The 21,247-nt window shown below is 47.0% G+C and overlaps 1 protein-coding gene across 1 annotated transcript in view; it reads right to left on the bottom strand.

Moving 5' to 3' along the window:
- ADAM19 (ADAM metallopeptidase domain 19) overlaps positions 1–21,247 on the bottom strand; it is a 75,203-nt gene that overhangs the window by 29,161 nt on the left and 24,795 nt on the right. The window contains exons 4-7 of the mRNA XM_039876543.1: positions 15,944–16,022; positions 10,850–10,926; positions 3,075–3,267; positions 2,356–2,421 (exon numbers count right to left, since the gene is read on the bottom strand). Of these exons, the coding sequence (XP_039732477.1) occupies positions 2,356–2,421; positions 3,075–3,267; positions 10,850–10,926; positions 15,944–16,022 (415 nt within the window). The remainder of the gene's footprint in view (positions 1–2,355; positions 2,422–3,074; positions 3,268–10,849; positions 10,927–15,943; positions 16,023–21,247) is intronic.

Below are 21,247 nucleotides of genomic sequence, written 5' to 3' on the forward strand. Positions count from 1 at the left end.
CTCAGCACCAGGTTGTGAATCATAGATAAGGCAGCCCTCCCCCGCCTGTCTTCCCATCCTCTCAGATTGTCAGGAATACATTTCTGCCTGCAGAGGATGAGAGGCCCCTTGAAGAAGGAATGGGGGAGAGGTAGTGACTGGGCTGGATTTGTGAGCCTGTGAACCAGTCTGGCCTATTATATCCCCCACCCCACCCCTCCCCTGACTCATTCAAAGCCCAGGCCCTGAGAAATGAGCACATTCCCATCCGCCATGCAGCTGCAGCATGAATCCTGCCTGTGGGAAATGCCTGCTGCTAAAGGGCTCTCCTCTGAAACAGGAAGATGGCTCTAGGCAACACCACAGTCCTGGGGGTACCTTGGGCAGTTTTCCTTGTGAGGGTTTGCTGTGACCCTGGAGGTTAGAAGACTGCAGATGCCCAATCCCTACCCCGTTCTCAGTGGGTTTTAAAACCCTGCACCAAGATTCCACTGGAGAGAGTGCTGGGCTGAAGGCAAGGGTCACCCCACCTTTACATTAGAGCAGCTCTGTTTCTATGTTTAACTATCGGGGTCTCAGAAGTTTTGATCTGAACAAAGGATTCTGTGGCTAAAAAGAATGGTTCAAGACCACTGCATTAGAGGATCTTAGATGCAAAGTCAAATAGGGAAAAGTCCTGGAGTTGGAGGAGCTCAGCTGCCCCCAGCAGCACCTCCACTAGGGGCCAATATCAGTTACCATCTCCCATGACCGGGAACCTTGGGTTTTAAATCAGCTTTGGATTTTGCCCACCCCCCTCCCCCCCATACACACACACACACACACACACACACACACACACACACACACACACACACCAGTCTTTGGAAAGGAAAAAAAGAAAGGCTGCTGGAAAACCAATACCGACACCAATTACAAAACAAAACTCTTCTCAAAGCAGAACATGATGTTCCCTCAGCCTGTAATACCCTTGACCTCCACCTCTCTGCCCAGTTCACAACTCCTTGTCCTTTAAGACAGTTCAAGGGCCACCTCCCCCTGAAGGGCCACCTCCCTCTGCCACTACGACTGGAAGGAAGTCTAGTGTTCCCTCCACCATCCCGCACCGTCTCCAGGATCTGTGCTTGGACTGTGGGCTAGACAGAGTGGCCTCAGAGGGAGGCCTTTTGGTGCTGGTAACTAAACCATCTGGATGGGGTGTGAGATAGACCAGAACTATGAGGCGTTCTGTCCTAAGCGGAGCCCCCAGGGGGAGTGCAGAGTTGGGGCATGGGGAGTGCTCGCCTCACCATGACTTCCCATGCCCAGAAGATGTGCTAAGTTATGTGGTTGAGTCACTGCATAAAGTGAGAACTAGAGATAAACGTGGCTAATTTAGGCAAATAAGGGTGCTGGGGCCCGAACCCATTCATTCTTCAGGTGTCAATTTCAACATCACTACCTCAGAGAAGCTTTCCCCAATTTCCAAAAGCAGGTTGGGTCTCTCCTTATCTGCACTCTGGTCCTTTACAATGAACCATCTCAGCAGTGTTCACATTTGGAACTACAGAGTTTTTGTGCTGCTATTGTAAACCCTGTGATGCCAGGGGAAAAAGTCTGTCTGCATCTCCTGGGGGCCAAGCACTGTGGTTGGCATATAATAGAGAATCAAGATATCGTTGATGAATAAATGAAAGAATGAGAGAGATGAATATTCATCAAATCTCAGCAGTCAAGGCCTGCAAGAACCTGTCTAATTTGGAATTAAAGGCCAAACAGCTACTCCTTCTGGTCAGCAGTTCTCAAACTGGACTGTGTATCAGAATCATCCAGAGGGCTTGTCAGCACATGAACTGCTATATCCCAGCCCCACAGTTTAGGATTCAGTAGGTCTGAGGTACGGACTAACGCTCTGCATTCTCCCAAGTTCCCAGGTGTTGCCGATGCTGCTGGTCACGGGACCACATCTTGGGGACCCCAGCTTCAGGTTCTCAGGTGGCACCAACATGATCATAAATTGTATTTCATCAGGTGATTGAGAATACATGTATTATCTTTGCAAAAATAAATGTTTTTAAATTTTCTCTAGAGAATAAGCACCAAAATCTAAATGTCTTCAGACCCAGCCTAAGAAATGTTACTCCAAGTAACGTGAACTGTAGTGATTTTCTATCTGATTAATGTATCAAGCTAGAAGAGACTTTTCCTCGTTCCCCTCCCCACCCACACACACTATTAAAATCACAAAAAGAGCCCTTGGTCAGATTTAAGGTCAAAATCACATGACAAACCGGAGAAAGATGAATGCTTCAGCCTTTCCCCAGAGCAGTTTGAAGCCTGGAACGGAAGCTCTCAAGAGAGCAGTTTTCCTGCTAAAACCCAGTGCCTCCCCCTTACCTCTGCGTAATCAGCCACGAGGTAAAGCTCCACATACTTCATGGAGTGTAAATCTTCCCTTTTCATCTAAGAAAGAGATGAAAGCAGATCAGAGCTGGAGAAATGGTGAACTTGGCCTCACACAAAAACCTGCCAACGGTGCTCCTTAATAAACGGGGGCCTCCTCACCAATTTCGTCTTTGGGTACCAGAGACAGTCTCGGCCATGGTCGCCACCACCCTCACGACACCTTCCACCCACCGTCTTGGTTATCACCAGAGGCTGCTCTGGGATTTTGGATCCAGTCCTCCAGGCTCGAAAAATAGTGAGCTGGGTGGGCTGGCGAGTACAGGCAGAACAGAGGCCAACATACCGTGATGGAACACGTTAACAATCCAGTTCCCAAAAAACATTTAAACCACATACCTCTATTTTCGGTATAAATAAACACAAGCTTTTGTCATATTCCAAAAAGGGAGGCATGTGTTTTTTCCTCACATTTTGAAGTTTCGGAAATTTGCATCTCAGAAGATTTCAAATGTAGTAGTGTGCTCCCCAAAGCAGTTATTCTACCGAATACAAGGGTGTCTCACACTCAACAATGACTTAGAAAAAAAATCAAAGCTATTCTCTTCTTCTCAGCCATCTCTCTCTAATTCAGAATTACTGTTGGATGCAAAGTAAAGGTCCTCACGGGGACAAGACTATCCCGAGGCTGACTCCCGCACCGAGACACTCACGCGGCGAGGTCGTTTCGTGGCCAGGTTCGTAAACGGAAGGACCCAGTCCCTGGAGCTGGGCTTGGAGTGCCTGAACCCACAGTTCCCAGGGGGCACCTTGAGATGTTCAGATCTGTAAATAAGGTGGTAGCCCTCGCTGTCAGGGAGGGGCTCGATGATGTAGCTGAGGTTGCTGTTCACCACAATCAGTCCTCTGTCGATAGAAGAAATAGAATCTTTGGTCAAAGATTTTGGTCCTGGAAAAGTCCCTTGCTCAGGCCTCAGTTTCCCCATATGCAAAATGTCACAGCTGGTTTTGATCACTGGTTCTTAACTTTATTGTGGGGTCACGTACCCTTCGGTGAGATGCAAGATCAGACATCCTCTCCAGAGAAATGCTCGTGTATGTGAAATGTGGTATACCACAAACCCAAACATGGCAAATGGCAAATCGCAGGTTGAAACTTTTATAGACTCAGAAAAAGACGGAATGGTAACTAGAGGAAGAACACTTGCCCGGGGGTGAGGAGACCCACGCCCTGGTCTTAGCTCCAACATTAAACTGTCAGCTGCTCTTCAACCAATTTCTTAAATCACCCTGAGCCTCAGTTTTCCCATGTTTAAATATAAATGATAATTTATTAATTTATCAGAACCCTTGGGATGATTAAAAGGGATGACAAGTATCTCTGGAAACCAAAACTGGAGGCATCACCGATGGCATTCCTAACTAGCCCCAACTTCCCCGTCAGCAAGGCCGCTCATTGGTGAAGCGACGTCCACAACCAAGCATGTGTGAATACTCTTTCTCTTTGAAAGCAGAAAAAGACTTGTTCGTTCACTGTATTCTCTCATTCACTGAGCCCTTACTCTGTACTACATGTACTGTAGACATCATGCCCATTGTCGAGTAATTCACAGCCCACTGGAGGACAGACAGTCGTTCATTCCACGAATATTTCCTGAGCTCGCTCCTTCTACGTGCCAGGCATTGTGCTAGTTGCTGAGAATAGAGTAGTGAACAAGACAAAGTGCCTGTCCTCATGGAGTTTAGAGTGTTATATAGCATATAACAGAGATGACAAAAGGGTTTCATCACCCCTAACACTGATGAACTAGACACAACTGCCTGGAATGTGGCATCTGTGAGGTTTCTAAGAGCTTTATCTGGACTCAGTGAGAAATAGTGCAAGAATTATCAATCACCGTGGCAAACAGTCGATGGAAAGGTGAATAGAGGCCCATGTGGCAGGTATCTGCCATCCTGATGCAGTGAGATGAATACACGGGAATGCCCCCAGGGCTCTGGGGGAGGAGGAAGCCTCGAAAGGAGCCACAGACGTCCCAGCAGCATTTCGTGTGCTCCAAACCTCAGGCTCTCACCCACCTAGAAAGTTCAAAAGCTAAAATATCCCCGATTCAGTCTTTGCCACTTCAAATTGAAAAGACGTCTCTCTTTAGCTGTCTTGGCTTTCACCCCACTCCCAACCTCTCAGGATCCCTGCTCCAGTTTTGCCCTTTAGAAGGAGCCTGTGATGCTCGCAGGGGACACAGTGCCAGGTTTTGATCAGCAGTAGCCCTTCCTGGAATCCACTCCTGGCTGACCTCATTCCAGTGCCGGGGAGCCTGCCGACTTCCCGGCTGCCTCGCCCAGGCTGACGCAGCAATCCTGCAGCGGCCCCTGGGCAGGACACCCAAGGTGGTCCCCAAACAGCTGGAGTGGAAATGGGGCAAAGGGCAAGGATGACATCCGCTCCTGAATCCAGACAGGAAAGGGCAGAGGGTGGACCTTCTGCGGGCATCCTGTTCCCAAACTATCTCCTCATCTCGGCTGACCAAGGCCCTTTCCGTCACCTCAGTTTCCCCCAATGGCTATAAACATGGGAAACACAGAGGGCTGGACCACAAAACAGCTGACGGTTTTGTGTGCACCAGGTTGTAGCTGTGGAGATAATACCCAGTGAGTGAGAAGTTCCATGTAGGGACTGGGGAAAGTTCCAGTGTAGCTGATTGAGTATCACTTGAATAAGCCTCTGTGCCAAACAGGACAGAGAGCATGCCAAAGGATGTGCGTGGTGAGTAACAATAATCATGGTGGTTACAAATCACTGAGCCTTTGCTATGAACCTGACACTGTGCTGAGCATTTTACTATCCACACCAGCTTCCATGATCCTTACAAATATACCCATTGTACAAACGAGAAAACTAAGACTCAGCAAGGCTGATTAACTGACTCAAAGTCACAAAGTTGGTAAGGACCTACGCAGTCTGGTTCCAAGTCCCACAACCTTACCCATGACCTCACACTGCCCTCTGTCACAGCAGTCCCATAGAATGGGTCAGAAAGATATCCCGTTTACAGATGGCTACAAGTGACTGACGACAGCAACTCTTCTCTGGGGTGTGACAGGCCACTACCCAACTGGCCTGGCTGAAGTAAGACACCATGGTTCTTATTTCATTCTCACGTCAATTCTATAAGGCCCCATCATGAGTCCCATTTTATAGATGAGGAAACTGAGGCCCAAAGAGATTAAACAACAAGCTCTCATGATTTAAAGTCTGGTAGACTCTGGACCCATACCCTTAACCTCTATGCTGCCTGCCTCCATCAGTGAGTTCTCACCCTGTGGGTCAGAGATCTCTAGGGTTAGAGCCCCCAGAGCCATCTATTAGAATATTCTACAGAGTGCATTAAAAATACAGATGTAAAAGACTCGGATTCTGCAGGTCTGAGCATCAGCACCCTTAGCAGGTCCCACAGTAATTCCCTCCCGGCCACATTCAGGAACTGTGGCCTGGAACCCACCTTTTCAGAAAGCCCCAAGCAATTCTGTTTCAGGGAGTGGGCAGATTACAATCTGAGAAACACAGGCTCAAAGGACACTGAAGGTCCTCCCAGCAGTAAGATTCTGTGGCTGTTCCCCTCCTCCCCCCACTGTAGCCCCTGGTAACTCAAAGCTACAATCCTCCCAGACTGCTAGGGGAGGGAGGGAGGCTGGCACAAGTCTCAGCACTTTACTGCGAACTCCAGCTTTGAAAGTGGGGATTTCTGAGAATCTAGTTCCTAAGGTCTTCCCCCAAGTCCTGCTAGCACCCACCAGCCACTTATCCTTCTAGCAGCCTCAGTTAGTCTAATTTGCTAAATATAAAGCACTGACAGAGCTACACCAGGGGCATGGGAGGGGGGCACAGAAGGCTGGGTGGCTGGGACCTCACATGCTATTCTCTAGGCCGTCTCGATCCCATTCCTCACTGTTAACAGTTTGACACAAATGAAACTGTACAGAGGAACCCTGGCAGGCGACAGGCGATTCCAGTTTAACCCCGGAGTGACCGCAGGGCGCGTACACATGCATGCTTCGAGGAACTAGGCAAGACTGCTGCTGGGAATTTATCCACTCAGAGCCCGAGGGGGCATATCCTACAGCTAGAGCTGCCCCAGACGTACTCACCCTGATACCCCTCAACCCCAATTTGCATCCAAGTGAGAAAGAGTTTCGGGGACTTTCAAAGGCAGCACAGAAGCGAGGAAGGAAGGCGTTCAGGTGATGTGCTCCATCTGGGTAGGGTTGGGAAGGCACAAGTGGAGAGCACGGGCTCAGGGGGTGAGACACATCTGGATTCGAATTCTGGCTCTTCTATTAGCTTTGTGGTAAGTCACTCGTTAACGCCGCCCATCTCGCGGGGTTGCCATGATCATTGACAGAAGCGACAGGCAATATTTACTAACAATCAAAGGAGTATTTAAAAACAGCAGTCTTCGAGCACATATCATATATTGAGCAGGATACAAGGCATTTTATTCTGTAGCCATTCAACACAGGCACTGGGGATACAGCGTGACGAAGAAATAAAGATCCTTGCTCCCAAGAGGTTGTGCTCGTCGCCTAACGTAAATCCACCAGAGACGTTATTACGACCACAGTTCCCACTTTCCAGGTGAGAACACTGATGCTAGAGAACTAAAGCAACCTGTGAGGTTTTGAGCCGAGAATTCTCCGATCCCAGAATCTACATCTGTCGCAACTTAATGGTACTGTCCTGTGAGGGCCTACTCTGTGCCCGACAGAGGTAGTAGCATTTATCATCTGTTCTGCGGAGGGAAGGCCAGCTATTCAAAGGGGAAAGGGGCCAGGCCACTCCTTGGCAAAGGGGCAAAACATTCATATGCATACTCTTGCATTCATTCTCAGTTTCCGATTCTCTCACAGAATTTAAATCCAGGGAACAGAGGTAAGGAATAACCACAGTGAGTGTAGGCCTCAGAATTTTGAGGACAGATCTGCTATAATATAACAGCGATGCATCAAACAGATCACTACAGATGATCTACTGTGTGTCTTTGACAGACTTACTATGTAATTAAACTTGTCTGACATTAGAAAGTAAGAAATTATGCAGCCATTCAAAGAATGAGGTAGAGCTATATGTGTCAAAGACAGAATGTTAAATAGTAAAAAATAAAATAAAATGAAAAAAAAAAACAGAATGGTATGTATAGGGTAATCTCATTTAGATATTTAAAAATCACATATACACGCAATTATGTATTTCAACTATGTATACCCCAACAGTGATTATAGATGGGGAATGGGACTGGTCGAAAAGGTAGGACCGGATAAAGAATTTCCACTTCTTTTAGTTTTACACTCCTGTACTATTTGAATGTTTAACACACAGTTAGTTATGTAATGAGAATTTTTAACAAGCATTTTCTTTAAACATAAACTGACCGATCAGGCTTTTAAAAAAATGTTTTTACTGCAATCAGTACCTCTCCTGCTGACAGATAGTGAGCTAGGGACAGACACACAGGCACACAGACACAGACACAGACACAGACAGACATACACACACACAGTGTCTCACAGACTCCACAGATTCAGTCAAGGGCACTTCAGTCCAGTGCCATCTAGATTTCTTCACAAATGATCTTCACTCCTTACATTTCTATTTCGTGTTAGTTTGCAAAGCATTTGTGAATGCAAGAAATCGTGCAGACATTTGGGGGATGAGTCCTTCACTGGAGACAGGTGTGGGGGGTATGGACTCACCAAATCCCTAACGAAATGGTGTGCCACATATTTTTATCAGTGTAGTTTATAAATATCCATATTTGCCACTCAATTCTCAAAGGGGTCAGTGGCCCAAATAAGATTACAAAACATCGTATTACATATCTATGTTCTTTTTTGCCAGGAATATTTCTAAAAAAGACTGGTTAACAATGGCTGCCCCTGAGGAAGGGGGATTCAGGAATTTGGGAGTGAGAAAGAAATCTTTCATTGTACACTCCTGCACTACTTAAATTTTTTTTTTTTTTTACTATGATCACGTAGTATTTATTGATTTAAAGTAGCCTAAAGACTTGCTTTGGAGAGAAGAGGGGGCCCAGCCACAGCCTAGAAGCTCAGCTGAATTCCTCTGTATCTGTACCATCGGCCTGAAGACCCCGCTTGGTGTAAGTCCTACCTATTTTCCCCAATCACATTCTCATGTTTCCGGGAGAGAAGCGTAATCACTGAGATTTTCCATTGCGGCATCGCTTTATGAGCCTGGGGAGAGACTTGAGTGTTTGAAGGCTGCTGCTGCTGCAGCTGCTCCTTCTCCAGAGTCTGAATGGAGCCATCTGGCATGAGTCTTCGGCTCTTAAATCAGTCAGGCCCACAGACACCCTTGGTTTCTTAGAGTGTGTAGTGAGACGGCTGGGAAAGTAAGGCGGGTGGACCCCACCGGAGGGAAGCATGCAAAACAGAAACACATGGGTGGCTCACCCGGTTTCCCCCTGTCAGCACGGCTGTGGGAATCATTTACCAAGGCCAAGCCAAGTTCCCACTGCTCCAGACCAAGGGGACAGAGGAAGAGGCAGAGAGAAGCAAGTCACACCTGCACATTCCCTGTCCTCCTCTTTGGGACAGACCTTTGTTTACTTGCAGACTGCAGGTGGTGGTGGCTGGACCTGTAAACACCACCAGGAGGCCAGTTGGCTTGGCTCAACCAGGTCACTTGAGCAGGGGATTTGGGGCCACGGTTATGGCCTCCCAGCCAAGCTTGTTTCCTGTCTAATTCCCTCCGGTGACTCACCACGAAGACTTACAGGGGAGACGTGGCCCAATTTATAAACAAACACGTAGGATCTACAGCATGAGAGGCCTTGCATTTGCATGTGAGCCTGGGTAAGTCTGAGCATGGTTTCACTGTTACAAAGCGGTGTGAGACGGTAACAATCCCATATGCCTGTAGAGTGCTGCAGAGTTAACACAGCACATCACATTCCCTGCCGTGCCTATCATCGATGTCCGTTTCACAGAGGAAACTGAGGGCTCAGAAAAGAACTTTGCAATGCCTGTCTTTCTTCCACCTGTGTAGGCTATGGGCACAGAGTAGGCACCAAAATTAATCTGTTGACTGAAAGAAACAATCGTTGAATGAATCAGTTGACCGAGAGGAAGGGCGCACAGCGGAAACGCCTCCCGCGGGCTCGTGAGAGCCAGCCGTGTGTGCGGCGTCCCCATTCTGCGGTCAGTAACATCGTGTTGACAGCTTTACATTGGTCACGGTGGGAGTATTTTTGCGAGCGTATTGGCAGATGCCGCAAATCAGGGCTTTCTTTTCCTTTTTCTTTTTTTCGTAGAGCCAGTTTGTCAACACATTGGGTATAGGTACCACATTAAAACCTAGGTAATTAAAACCTAAACAATTGGTATAAGCAATTCAAACACAGGTTTTTTCAGATCTCTTCTCCAAAAGGAGGAGAGTGTGGGAAGAGTCTAAATAAATTATATTCATTACTTCAACATACATGTAAAGATCCTACTACATGCAAAGCGCTCAGGCAGGCTGGAGGAGAAAAACAGATACTTGAAATATAATTCATATTCTCAAGTACAAACTATAATGTGCACACGAATCACCTGGGGATTTTTCAAATATGCCACCTAGTTGGAACTTTTCAGTTAATATTTTTATCTCGAAAACTATCCTTGCTTTTCCTTTCTCTTCCCTCCCTATCTGTTCATTACCTACCCTTTCCTTTTTCACCACCTATATATAGGTACTTCTACCAGAGAAGAGCAAAGGAGGAGTGGGAATAAATGCTCAGACTCATCAGTTTCAAGTGTATGAACCATGTCTTTTTTTTCTGTGTTCTGACACTATGACATCTGGGGCATTGCCCCTCCTCCCCCAAGGTTAGCCACTTCCTAGAGACGGTAAACAGCTCTCCGGTGACCACCCCTTTCAAATGTGGCTTCCACGCTCTGGACCACTCTTCCCCTGTCCTGTTCACCCCGGGCCAGGTACCAGACACTAAGGACAGCCTCTATGCCCCAGATCCCACTGAAATTATTCAAGCTAATCAATCCTGAGCCTCACCTGTTCCTTCCTGCAGAAACACAATAAAGACTCTCGCCACATGCCCCCCCCCCCCGCCCCTCTGCCTCCTGACTGACCCCTGTGCTCCCTGCGTGTCCCCGCCTCCTACATGGCATGCCCCCACCTCTTGGGATCTTGAGTATAATAAACTGTCTTTTCAATGGCAGTTGTCTCCTGCTCTGTTGGCTTCACCATACCTGAATAACACTAAAACTTTAAGTTCCTCAGGAAAAGGAAAGCTCATCCAGTGAATTTATGGATTATCTAGGATTTCGCCGTCCCTCCCAAGCCCAGCCTTTCTCAGAGCTGGCTTGCTTACACTCTCCAGGTGCCTGCCCAAGGCCTGCCCTGCTTGTCCTGAAAATCCCATTCCTAGGGAGAGTGCCAGGTGGCCCTAGCACTGTCAGGGCCTCTTACCTCATTCCTCGGCAAGTGCTGAGTGTGACACTGGACTGTTCTGCCTTCCTCACCATCCCGTGGTAAAAGCAGTGATCCTAGCAAGGAGAAATGGGTGGTTAGACCAGAGAACACTCATAAGCACGGCAATGTTAATGTCTCGTGCAGGTCACGGATGATTTGATATCTAGCATAACCTCACAACCTGCAAAGAGTTTTTCAAGTTTCCATTTCATTTGATCCTCATAATAGTCCTGGGAGGTGGGACAGGGCAGATGTCCTCATCGTCACAGAACAGATGAAGAGACTGAGGCTTAGGGAAGCAAAGAAATTTGCCGAAGGTCCCCCTGCTGGTTGGAGAACCGGGACGCCAGAGCTAGTTCAGAGCTTTCTGCATGGCGCCATGCTGGCCACAGCAAACGTCCGCTTCTGAAGAGCCAGCCGCTCCCATGAGAATCACCTCTGTGATCCCCATAGAGGGGTAAATAGTGTTCTCCCAAAATTCATATTTACCCAGACCCTCAGAATGTGATCTTATCTGGAATAGGGTCTTTGCAGATGTAATTAAGATGAAGTCGTATTGGACTGGTGTCCTTCTAAGAAGAGGAGAGGACACAGACGACACACACAGAGAAGAAGGCCAGGTGGTAACAGAGGCAGAGATTAGAGTGATGAAGCTACAAGCCAGGGGCCATCAGAAGCTAGGAAGAGGCAAGGAAGGATTCTTCCCTAGAGATTCTGTTGTTTTAAATCTCTAAGTTCATGGTACTTCATTACAGCAGCCCTAAGAAATGAATAGCCCCCACTCCCCAGCTCTTCCGCACCTCCCTGAATCCCTGAGTGCCTGGCTCTGACTGAATTTGGCACCTGCATCCATGGCTGCACAGAGGTCGGATGCTGTTCTCTAGTCAATGTGTCTCAGGCCCATCTGGTCTTCCCAGCCTGATGGATTCCTTCGTGACCACAAACAGCTGCAGAGCACCGCTCTGTGCCAGGCCTCCGGCTGGGCCCTGGAGACTCAACAGTGAGCAGACAGACACGGCTCCAGCCTTCGTGGGACCTATGGTCTGGTGAGAGCCAATCTTAATTAAAAAGATGTAATTACAAACCATGAAGAGTGGCTTGAAATAAAAGTTGGAAGTGCCAGCAGAGCATGTTCTAAGTAGGGTAACCAGAGCACTCAGGAGGCAAACCAGGACATTGCTGAGCGCTGACGTGCAAAACCAGACAACGGGCGCAAACCAGGACTGTCCCGGGCACAGCGAAGGGTGATAACAAGGGCCACATCCCTACACGCTCCTTCTCAAGTGGTCAAGAGAGAGAAGACGAAACCCAAAGGCAAAGCCAGATTATGAAAAGCTCTTAAGAAAGATACAAGCCATGCGGTTGCAGACATGGAGCTTTCTCTTCCCTACTCCCCCACACCCTAGCCCTGAGCAAGGCCAACCAGAAATTTCTGGCATTCGCCTACGTAACAGTCCAAGTGATCCATCAGCAGGACCATACTTGCTCGTAGATGTTCCTTGGTCCCCAGAAGGCAGGAATGTGACCCAGGAGACCCCTAACCCATTCGTCTACACTGTCTGGCTCCACCTCCTGCCCAGCTCTAGGCACCAGTACAGCCCAGATTCAAGCATTTTGGCATGGCCAGGCCAAAGTTAAACGCACTCTCTCACACCTACCAGCTACATTAACAGTTCCACAACCTCTCTCTTCAGTCTCTACCTCGGGGGTGGTTGCGAGAGCACCATACATCAAGGAGCTAGTGCAGGGTACCCGACCCAGAGCAGCTGGCAACAAACATTAGTGATCAGCACTACATTCTCCTTGGTCAAAGGCAGAACGTGGCCTTCAGGGAGCTGGAAGCCCACCAGGGGCTGAATCTTCAGCCTTAGCCACACCAATCCTACATCTTGCCCAGCTGAGCCATGCAGCCAGACCACAGCTTACGGGCCAGGCTGACACTCAACTTAGGATCAGTCTCTGCACCACCGGTGCCCTTTCACCTACTGATAATCCTTCGGCCAGCAGGGATGGGCGTGAAGTTTCCTTGTATCACTTCCCATCTTTGGATTGATGCAAACAGTGCTCACTGCCTGGATGCTCTCTGAAATAGCATTGCAACGGACTTTAGAACATGCCTTAAATTTACAAAGGCCTTGCACATGCATCACGGCATGTGATACTCATACCTGCCGTTCATTGTCAGTAACAATAAGGGCGAACGTCTATCCAGCTCTTACAGCAAGATAAACAACTTACGTAGGTCTTTTTCCCCTTTAATTAAGACCACAGCCTTATGAAGTAGATATTATTATTCGCATTTTTTAAAAAGGGAAACTAAAGGTTGGAGAGGTTTTATCATGATTCACAAGGCCACGCAGAACGAAAGTGGAGACTCAAACCCCAGAGGCCTGACTTCAGCCTCTATGCTCCACCTCTCCGAGCAAAAGCACCCAGCAAAGCGCATAGGAATTAATTTGTCAAAACTGTGTTATCTTCTGGCACCAATGGGGACCTGAGTTCCAGTCTAAGCCTGGCCACTTGCTGGTTATCTGAACTGAAGCATGTTACTTTTTCTCTTCTCTCAATTTCCTCATCTGTAAAATGTGGCGTTGGAAGAGATGTTTACAAATTCCCATAAAATCAGTGATTCATTTTACCCTTCCATAGCCCTGAGAGTCAACCCTTAGCATATCCAATTTTCAGAGGAAGAAATTCAACACTAGTGTAGTCAAAAGGGTTGTGTAAGGTCAAATAGCTAGTTAAAGCCAAGACTAAAACCCTGGCTTCAGACCCCAAACTCTGTAACTCCTTCTATTGGAACACATTTACAGGCCCATCCCCTCTCCACCCCTTCCCTGTGACCAGATCTAGATTAGGGGACAAGCCTGATAAGGTTCCCAGACCTCCTGTTGCCCCAGGCCAAGTTTGGTATTAGAGTGTGGTCCTCAACATTTGGGTCAAAGGCAGCTAAGTGGTTTACTTCATTCCCTGTTCTCTTTGAGTCTTCAACTCCCAAATATAAGAAAGCCCATAGGAGCCCCATGGGGCTGGGTGGGGGCTCTGCTCTGCTCTTCATTAGCCGGAGATGTAAGAAAAACAATGAGTGGCACCATACTTCAGCTAGGATATGCTGCAGTCAAAAGACCTTCCGGAAGGAGGGGCATTGTGGGAGTGAGGGGAAGTCCTCTCCCATTCCTCCGTTTCTGAAAGGCCTCTACAATATCTCTGCTTAATTCTGAGAGCACAAAGAACAAGTGAATGAAGTCATGAAGTCATTGCATTCCTTCCCAGCTTCTGGGCCTGAGGCGGCCACCCCCAGGGGGCTTTCACAGCAGGAAGCATGAGCTCACAGCAGACTTCTGCACTGAGACCCATTCTTCAGCTGTGGGTATACAAATGCAGGAGCCAAACTTGGAGGAGGTAGTACTTTGTGAGGTAGTAAGGGCTAGGGCTTTCGAGGCACACCTGTCCTCTCCCCACGGGGCGCTGAAGAAGGTGTGTGGACACACCACAGCTGGACAGCTTCCCCAGAGATGAAAAAACAGAGCCAACATGCCTGCTGAGGGCACCGCCCACACTGCCGACTCCTTTCCCATCCAAGAAAGTCTTGATGAAGAAGGCAACACTGATCTTCATATCAGTAATCCAATGTAGCCCCTCAGCTACCTAGCTAGTATGTGCTCTGGACCACTCAGACGTATCAAAACGTAACTGTCCCATGTCTCTTTTCCTCTTTTCAAGGGTAATCTAATACAGTAATCTGAGTTGGTAATGATCAACAGTAGCTGTCACTATCTCCTAGACATTCACACTCTGGCACGGATGTTTTAAAGAATGGGCCATGGGCATCTCAGGTTCCACAGGAAGCTGCGGGAGGAGCACTGAGGCAGAGGAGCCTGTCCTGCTGTGCTCACGCCACGCCTCTCCCATCTACAGGCCACGAAAGGCTATCGTGTCCTGCCTCAAAGGCGAAAGATCATCGCTGCTTCCGCTGGAGTCCATTCTTCCTTCTCCTTCAGGCCATCTCATCAGCCCAGCATCCGAGAAGGGTCACGGCAATCCAGAGTGTCTCCGCTCAGGCATTAGTGACATTTGGTGCTGGATTATTCTATGTGCGGGGATTGTCCTGTGCAGGACTTTTGGCAGCATCCCTGGTCTCTACCCACTAGGTGCCAGTAGCATCCACTTCTCAGTCATGGCAGTTAAAGATGTCTCCAGACATTGCCACTTGTCTCCTCCTTTGCTGGCTAAAACTGTCAAACAAGTAGAATAGTTTACGGTAATTGCATCTGATTAAATTGGTATAAATCATCGTGAAATATGTTTTCTTTGCTTCATGTTAGTTATTCACATACTGACAAAAGTTTAAGTAAAAGAAATGACTTATAACAAAATCACTCCTGGCTGAGAACCACTGCCCTGAGCCTACCGCGTCTAATGGGTCCCCTGGTAGGAAAAGCTAGCAAACCAAGAAATATGCATGATTCACTACCTTTAATGTTCACCAGTGAGGTGTAGTGAAGCAAACTAAAATGTATCCATCTGAAAGATCATTTTTAAATGATAAATCTTTGTGTAAACATTTGTACTCAAAAACAACTTTGAGGGGGAAAATTCCCAATAAGAAAATACAAGCAAAATTTAAAAAACCTTCATAACCTAAAATCACATTAAAAAGGCAGACTACAAAAACTTACACACCCCTATGAAAAAAGAATTATTTAAACATCTGATTGATGAGGACTTCAAAATTACTGGTAAATCATTTTTGACTTAAACTTGTGTGAATTAGTATGTGAGTAATTAACATAAAGAAAATGTATGCTTCATGATGATTTATGCCAATTTTAATAAGATGCAACTACCTTACAATATTGTTTGTTTGACCATTTTAGCCAGCAAAGGACAGAACGCACTTAGGAAACGACAAATTCATGTTTGGCTGCTTCTTTTGGCTTCTCCTCCTGGCTCCCTCAGTGTTTGGTTGGGAAAAACAACCCCTTCGGAGGAGGGACCCACTTCGTCGAGTCACACCATCCCTTCATTTCCCCCGGGGTGGGGGACTGGGTCGGGAATCTGCTTGAAAGATATTTGTTGACCTGAACTTACCTCAGACTTCAGTGTGGTGGTTTGAGGGCTGCCACCTGGAGCGTAATGGGTTTCTGTGTAAGCTGGAGCAAAAAGGTGCCTGCAAAGAGTAACAACAAACATTTATGTCCTGAAGTGATGGACTCCACCCTCCTGGAGACAGCCACAGGCCATTCTAACTGAAGCTGTCAGAACCACTTCGGGCTGAGGAAGCCATAAAGGCCTAAGGAACAAAAAGGAAACCGGGAGGGAGTTTGTTGTGGATTTTACATTCATGGGGATCATCATCTAGGTCAGACACACCAGACAGAGTCAACAGAACTAAAGCAGTGGACCTCACTTTTGCCGGGCCTTGGGAACATACACATGCAAACGCACACTCAAAATCCCCAGGGTCTATGGGCCCTATTGTGTAACTGGATTGACTTTTCCAGCACTGCCTCCACCAGCTTTTAGTACCAGCACAGCAATTTTTCCTTAAGGGAATACCTCTCCCCTGTTGCATGTTTTGGTGAGATTGTCAATCAGTGTCTTGTCTAGCTAGCCCTGGCTAAGGGTGGCCCACCATCCAAGCTAAGTCAATGGCGTAATGTTGCAAGACCTGAACAGATAAGATGGGAGCAATCATCTGTTGCTTTGTTCCTGTTGCACGGATTCCAGGAGCTGCCGTGGCCTGTCATTTCTGAGACCTAGCGGTTCAGATTTCCTAAGACCTGGTAGTTCTGTGTGTTAACCTTCCAATAAAGTCCCGTTTTTCCCGCCCCCAAAATTGAACATTGGTTTCCTCTCTTGCCATAGACTCCTTGAAGCTGAGGTTAAGAATCCCTCACCAAAGGCAAGGCGACACCAAACAAAGTTTCTTGAATTTCTCTAAAAGTAAATAAAAAATAAAAGAGCCACATTAAAAGCAGAACGCATCTATAGAAAGTCGTGGTCTGGGGTCAAAAGGGTTTCTAATGGAAGAGAAATTGGAGTCTAACAATAAAAAGAATTAAGTGGGTCTATATATACGATTATGGAAAGAATGTCTAAAATTGAGTTAGATAAAAAATAAATTTTAGGAAAGAATGCATTTTTAAAATCCCTTTTAATGAAAAACTAATCACAGCGTAGAATAGCGTATGCACTGAAAACAACAAGAGAAGCAAACGCTCATTGTTAGTGTTCGGTTATCGCAGGAGACTGCAGATGTTCACAACGTAAGTTGCATGTTTCTGAAAATTGGTTGATTTTTAAAAAAACAATTATCATGTAATTTATTTTGAAAACTAAAAACCTAACTTGAAACTGTTTTTAAAAAGAAGAAAATATAGGCTGAGGTCGGCACAGGAAGCCAAAGGAATCTGCAGGGACCACCCTGGCTTTGGAAGAGATGGCATTTCCCAGCCAGACAAGGTCGTTGAAGAGAGTCTCCAGGGTCATTTCCAGCTCTAAATTCTAGGACTCCTGACTCTCAGATTCTTCTCTACCCCCAGAGTGCAGTCAGAAGGCAAATGCCACAAGAACTGTCTCTTGAACCAACGCAAGTCTTTCAACATCCAGCCTTGGACACGAAGAAAAGAAACTCGACAGGGAGATGTAAAAACAAAGCAAAGCCCCAAACCCAGCCTGTGTAGAGAAACTCTCATTACATGGAAACTTTGGGTCAGTAGCTAACTTGCCAGGTTCTGTCTCCCCACCCTTTTCCTTTCTCTTAAGCATCTAACTAGCAGCCAAGGATCTACGGGAGGAGTCGCCCATTTGTCTGAGAGACAGAAAATGTAAGCCCCATGAGGACAGAGGCCAAGTGTTTTGCTCACAACTACAAACCAGGATAACTAATTATCGAATGAAGGAATGAGTAAATGAATGAGTCGTTCAGCAAACTAAGAGCTTAGAACATGGTCTGGAGTCCAAAAGACTGTTTCCATTCCAGCTCTGACATTGACTGTCTCTATGGCCACAAGCAAGTTACTTTACCTCTCTGAATATTTGTTTCCTCTTCTGCAAAAACAAGGATATTATACTTTCTCGATAAGGCTGTCATAAGCGTAAAACGACAAAATGCATGAAAAGGGCTTAACACCAGGAAGTTACAGAGTGGAAGGTTAAAGGTTAGTGATTATCATTATTGCTTTCAATGGAGATTATGATAGAAGAACTCAGAAAAAACTGATGGGGTTTACCTATTTCCATCTAAATCTCCTCGGCCATTAACTGTCTAGCATATCACTTGAGAGAGGTGAAAAAGCAATTAGCTCATTCCTGCAGGCCCATTTCCTGGGTCTGCTTTCACAGACTGCATAATGGATGGCCAGTCAGGGGTTCAGCATTTAATGGGCCATCTGAGTGCAAACGGGATGTGAATTTTCCCACAGAAAATGTGCTCCTGATAAATACTTTCTCAGCCTCTTCTGAGTCTTAGGGGGCAAAAGATCATTCATTCAGTGACATAAAGGTGTTCCAAAGAAAGACAATCCACACTAAACCTCACAGGTGTCCACATTCTTGTTAGTCCTCAGCCACTCGTCCTCAGAAGGGTAAGCATCTTTCTGCAGCTTCTTCCTCTGAGGATCTGTCCCCATCGCCACAGGACTCTCAGAGCCTCAGCGTTAAAAGAGACCTTAGGAATCATAGCCAAACTCATTAAACTGTGGGCTCCCTAAGAGCCGGGGGCATGGCTGCCTGTTAAAGGCTTCTCCCCAGCATCTAGGCCCTACCAAACAGGTGGTACACGTTTATTTGGTGAATAAATGGATGGATGAAAAAATAAATGAATGGGTGAATGAACCTTCGACCTTGTTGTATAGGAATCTGCCAAATGGCCATTCAGCACTGGACATCTCCAGTGACAGAGAGCTCCTGAGACCACCCACTCCACATCTGACCACTTCTAGTAGCTAAAGAAAGTTCTCACACTGAACCAGAACTACCTCTCTGTAACCAGCACCCACTGGCCTTCATTCCGTCTTAAGAATCTACAAGGAACAACATGCTTCTTCTTCTGCCTAAGTGCCCTTTTGGGATGAGCAGCATCAGCACTGCCTAGGAACTAGTTAAAAATGTAGATTGTCAGGCCCCACCCCAGATGTACTGAGGCAGACAGAAACTCTGGGGTTGGGCCTAACTACCTGCTGATAACTCTCCCAGTGACTCTCTGATCCGAACCACCGCCCTCGACCACAAGACCTCAACGTGTTTTTCAGGCAGATAAACTTCAGAAATATCAAAGTGTCTACACTACCCAGCCCCCACACCTTCCTGCCCCCGCCACATCCGGGATCTTTCTGAGCTCGGGACATCCAGACAAGTGGCAATCAAAATAGCTCACATGTATTTAAGTGTTAAATTATTTCACCTTCATGGCATACCTATGAGGAAGGTACTAATCCTCTCCCCATTTTGTGACTGACAACACTAGGAACTCAGACCTGTAACTTGTCCAAGCTGTCATGGTGCAAGGTCAGAGCCGGGTTTCAAAACCAGGTCTGGTGTTCCTGCTCTTTCTCTCTTAGAAGGTGGAAAGATAAAACTAAAGCCCTGCCAGGAACCAGTAGCACAAAACACAATTTGATGGTGATGATAGCGGCTTTGAGGGCATATGTGATGTCACGAAAAGGAGACTCGGCTCTTAGATGGTGACCACGTGCAGAGAAGAGCAACAGGTATAAGCAAAGCGCGGGGCAGGAAAAAGAGGATGGACATGTAAGAAGCTCAGGGCTGGTTTTTTTTGAAATAAGAACCCTTCCCAAATGGAGCTACAAATGTTGTCCAGGAAAGTTCTTCCTTCTAGAAGCAAAAGGAAGCGTCATGTTTCATCACCACCATCTGTGCAATTTTACTGATGGACAAAACACTGCTTTCAAATGCTCCCCACTGCCCCAAGCTAGGCCCATCTGTGCCCAAGTGGTGCCCTGGCACTGCTCTCAGGACCAAAGACACTGCCGTCCGCTCACAGAGGGGCCACAGGGCCAGTGAGCAGCCCAGCTCATTGCCCCTTTTCGGACCACATCTGCTCTCTTCTCCTCCCTGACAAGGGCTGGCTCAGTGGATCGGCAGGAAGCCGTCTCTCACCACTGGAGTGTGTCAGGATTTTCAGGAAACGAGTTGTGAGTGATGTGCGTCCAGGAAGAGAAAAGGACTATCCAAGATTCCCCACCCCGCCCCCTTCTGCTGGCTTTGATGGAAAAGCAGTTTCTGTGTACCCTCTGCCTTCCGTAGCCCAGTCCGGCCTGTGCCTCCAGGACCCCAAGCCTGCAGGCAGGCAGCATCGGCAGCCCGGAGCTAATAGCAGCCAGCACTGGAGTGTTCACTTTGGGTAAAACCTGGTTGCCCAGACCCCACAGCCCTTGAGCAAAACCTCTGCTTTTGAATCCTGCTTAGGAAAATAAGCTGCCCCCCAAATACCGGACATAAAACATACAGTCACTCTCTGGGGAAGGACAACAGAATTGCCTGTGGCAGCCTAGAACCTATTGTACATGAAGCCAGACCCAAAAGCACATTGCAGTCTGAAAGAGCCCTGACCCACCTTTCCTAAGGCTCGGGCCCTCCAAACCCAGAACCATCCCTTTAAGGACTATTTACCATCAGCCACATTTCAAATGCATCTCTAAAACTTCTTCTGCAGAGAGAGGAGCAACAGGACTAAAACAAATTTGCAAAACATCTCTGAGATCAACCCTCCTTCCAGCTGCTTCAGATAAGCAAACCAGTGAAGATAAAATGCTAATAATTTCTAAACTACCTTGAAAAACAACCTATGCAGACATGCGCAGCAGAAGCAAACATTGCTCATGGCAGTGGCTATTCTCATTGGCACTTCCTTCGCCCAGCTTTTGGCCCATCTAGCTCTGTCAAGAGTATCTGGGCACTTATATCCTGGTGATGCTTGGGAGGTGCAGCCTTGCTGGTCCCTCTTAGCTTCCCTGCCTGCTTGTGTTGCTGTTAACCTAAGCCTCTTCTGTTTCTTGCTCATGTTCCTAATGCTATCATCAGGGACTTAGCCCAGTAACTGTACGACACCAGAAATGCTGTGAAGAAAATCTAAAATCCCAGGCCCCATCCCAGACTCACTGAGCAATTATATTTTCTAGAGAAGAACTCAGAAATCTGTGTTTTGATAGTTTTTCCAGGTGATATGTTTTTAGGCTCAGAGAATTCTTCTGTTTCATTGGATCAATTTTAACATAATAAATTCTTTTTCCCATTCCTAGCCTTCCAAAGCCTAAAAATGATACCAGTACAACATAGAGGGAAAGTCTACGGCTCAGAAAACTTTGGTTTGAGTATCAGCTGCATACTCTCCAGATGACTGTCCTTTCAAATGTTGGAAATGAGTCAAAA

Source organism: Pteropus medius, unplaced genomic scaffold, assembly GCF_902729225.1.
Source record: "Pteropus medius unplaced genomic scaffold, Ma_sr-lr_union100, whole genome shotgun sequence".
NCBI lineage: Eukaryota > Metazoa > Chordata > Mammalia > Chiroptera > Pteropodidae > Pteropus > Pteropus medius.